The sequence below is a fragment of the Cenococcum geophilum genome (assembly GCF_001692895.1).
Source record: "Cenococcum geophilum 1.58 unplaced genomic scaffold K441scaffold_43, whole genome shotgun sequence".
Taxonomy (NCBI): domain Eukaryota; kingdom Fungi; phylum Ascomycota; class Dothideomycetes; order Gloniales; family Gloniaceae; genus Cenococcum; species Cenococcum geophilum.
The window spans coordinates 592,489-595,758 of record NW_027137601.1 but is presented as its reverse complement, the minus strand read 5'-3'; the positions used below and the strand labels follow the sequence as shown (position 1 = coordinate 595,758).

Here is a 3,270-nt window from a genome sequence, read left to right as displayed (position 1 = left end):
TCTAAGTTTGCACAAAATATTATACCTAAACCTAACCCTCTGTACCCTGAAAATCTTTCTCCCAATACTCTCTACCCCCCAAAAACCTATACACCACCCTAGAATCCAAATCCTTACACCTCTCATGATGCATCGTGTCCGTATAAACCTTCAACCCAGTCTCCCCCAATGTCAACTTGACTCCCACCCTCTCGGCAGTCTCCGCAGCAAGCCCAAAATCCTTCTGCATGAGCGAATCTTAAATCTGCCCTGATCCCCTTGCTAGCTGGCGCGTCAGGACATATGCCCCAGGCACGGGACACCACCTGTCACAGATGGCGCTCTGAACGGTGCTGGTGTGGAATATGTTTGCCAGGGTGTGCGGGTCCATGCTGGACCGCATCCCAATGTTTATGGCTTCGGATGTCGCAATGGCGATAAGACCTGAGCAGTAGATGTTGCAGAACTTGGCGGCGGCGAGGTTGTGCTCGAGGATTGTGAACGGATGGAGAGGGAGGTTGCGGTATCAATTGTAGAGTAGTCGGTTAAAAGTTTCGAAATTAGGTTTGAGGAGAGGACGCTGGAGGACGGGGTGAGGTAGATAGAGCGGACGTGGGAGCCTTTGGGAACTATGGAGAGGATGATATCCTATAATTGGATCTACTCGTAAGTTTGGAGCTCTATATTTATAGAGCATTTCAGTTGGAATTGTACATTCAGACCTATCTATAACGTTCTTCGAGCTTGAGCAGAACGCTATCCTCCCTTTGCTCACCGAGACGAGCTTGTCCACTGTTTGACTAGATACATCGAAGACGTGTATTCCCGTCGAGGTTGGTAGTTTCTTGGCCAGATTATAGCTATCGGGAAGCCCGTTACACCAAGGCCAATGAAGCCAATACTGCTGTATGTGAATGACATCTTACGAGATGTGGAGCCAGCTGAAAGGCAATGGACAAAGGGCAACGGTCAAGACGGATGAGACGAGCCCGAAAATGCGAACTAGTCAAGCGGATGTGCCTTCATGATTGACTAGGACTAAGGGTTGGATATATTCGTAGAGAGAGGAGATGACGGTTGGAGAGCAGGGGCAAGCTCGGTTCAAATGTAGATGCCAAATGTACCCCGGAGTACGGGGAAATCCTCCAAACAACAACACCATAAAGCAATCGCGGTCTGGACAGTAGGTGGAGTGCCCTGGCTTAGATTTACAGTAAAATTTCTCGCGTATTTTAAGTGTTATAATTTTCTACCCAATAAACTGTACGAAATGCACGTTAACTACGATGGGACTCTTGGCGATTTTTCAGCTCTTGAACGCCTCCAGTCTACATTTCTTCAATCTTATGCTATTGTTCATCCATATACATCGTTAGATAGCGTTCATTTCATTTTATAATACTTAAAACTTCCTTGTTTCAATATCTAAAAGAATTCGTCACATGGGAGATGGCTTCTGCAAACTCAAACAAAACGACAGTGGACCAGGAAAACGTAGAAATCAATAATACTACCTCTAAAAACTGCGTTACGGAAGCCAGTAACAAAAGCAATATTATCCAGAGTACTGCACAAAATGTCGGGCCCGGCAGCTGGCTGAAGAAACCATTGAAAACAATGTTAGGTTCAGGCCCCGTTCCTAAAAAGATCGAGAAACAATCCAGGCTATTGGCTCTACCACGAGAACTCCGTGACCAAGTTTTTGGCTACCTACTTCCTGCCGCAAGTTATCAACCTCGGCTTGAGCAGCAAAAATACCGGCCTGAATTGCGAACATGCTTATGGCGGGCAAATATGACGAATGAGCCTTGGGGGTACAAAAACTTCTTATATCTCCCTTCTGTTCCAAAACGACGTCGGCTAGATCCCACATATCTGCTCATTAACCGGCAGATCCACGAAGAAGTTCTTGAGTTATACTTCCATCATAGTAAATTCGAACTTCACGCGGAATTAAAGAACATCGAGGAGGATCCGATGCGGTTCATCTACTCCCCACAACTACCCTTACTATGTTTTCTGAAATACATGACCCATTGTCACCTCTGGGTAAAGTGGACACGCATTATCACAGCAGACGACCAGTATGATGAGCTTGGAGTAGCGTCTGGGCTGCTCCAAACGATTGACAAACTGCTGGAGCCCTTGCAGGTCATTGAAACAATCCAAGTTTCGGTGTCGTTTTCGTGGGAGTGCTCTGGGAAATATGTGGCGCTTTCAGTTGAGGATCGTTGTGATTTGATGGAAGTCTTTAGCGAACACGCTGAGGCACGGTGGTTGGAAAAGCTACGAGTAAGATCGCCCCGGTACAAGGCACAAGATTACGATGGTGGGGTAGGATACAAGATTTACTCCAGAAGGAAAGGCCACAGGGAGAAAAGCGGAGAAATGGATATATATGTCTCCATCACGTTGGAAGATTCCATGGCTGAGAATAAACCCCGGCGTGTAGCTGACGAGGAGTCTCGTGAAACATCGCCTCAACCTCTCTCACGCAGACGCAGGTGGGGTCGTTTGGGCTGGCCTAGATGGGGAGGAGTCCCCGCTCAAAATACGGCGAACTAACGGACTCATGCAGACTGAAATTGTTACTTGAACTGCGAATAATATTTTGATAAGTAATATAACGTAGGTGATAGGGTTATCACGGTCGGTATAGTTGTGACGGCCGGTATAGTTATGATGGTTGTTACAGTACCTCGTCAAAAGTGTCCGTGCAGAGGTCACACCAAACATGACATTCTTCGCCAAAATGCTATATAAAAGTCACATAATTAATTCTAGGTTTTAAATTTTAAAAAAGGGTATAATAGCTAGATTTCATATATAATATAAACTTTAAATGTTTTTTAAAGTTTTAAAATTAATTATATAGTTATTATATTGTAATTTAGTAAGGTAGTTTTTTTTTAAAAATACGTTTACACGGAGACTTTTAACAAGGGGCCGTGACGAATTTCGTCTATACGCAGTTTTAATATTCTAAACCCTTACGTAGCGAGCTACATATAAGTAATTTATATTAGAATTAGAATATTAGAGGCAGTAGGCGCGGAACTAAAATATATATATCTAGGGTAATAGCGGTAAGGATTTAACATAGCCGAGATATACTTCTTAATTATAGTATTAATTCTTTAATCCTTAGGCTAAATGCTTTATTTACCTATTATTAGAGTCCTTATTTAGTCTTTAAAATCTTAGTCCTTAGGGAATCTTCGTCTTATACTTATTCATATTTTCTTAAATTAAGCTATTCCTCTTACCTAATGGTTTTCGTCTATTATAGGT

General features: G+C 43.4%; 1 protein-coding gene across 1 annotated transcript; it reads left to right on the top strand.

Annotated features, from left to right (window-relative positions):
- Positions 1-1,310: 1,310 nt before the first annotated feature.
- K441DRAFT_665450 (uncharacterized protein) lies at positions 1,311-2,783 on the top strand. The gene has a single exon (XM_067649503.1). The coding sequence runs from the start codon at positions 1,429-1,431 to the stop codon at positions 2,542-2,544; it is 1,116 nt and encodes a 371-aa protein (XP_067500450.1). The 5' UTR covers positions 1,311-1,428; the 3' UTR covers positions 2,545-2,783.
- Positions 2,784-3,270: the final 487 nt, after the last annotated feature.

Bases quoted from the DNA above. Each gene is read 5' to 3' on its own strand.
- K441DRAFT_665450 (XM_067649503.1), top strand. From the start codon at position 1,429: ATGGCTTCTGCAAACTCAAACAAAACGACAGTGGACCAGGAAAACGTA.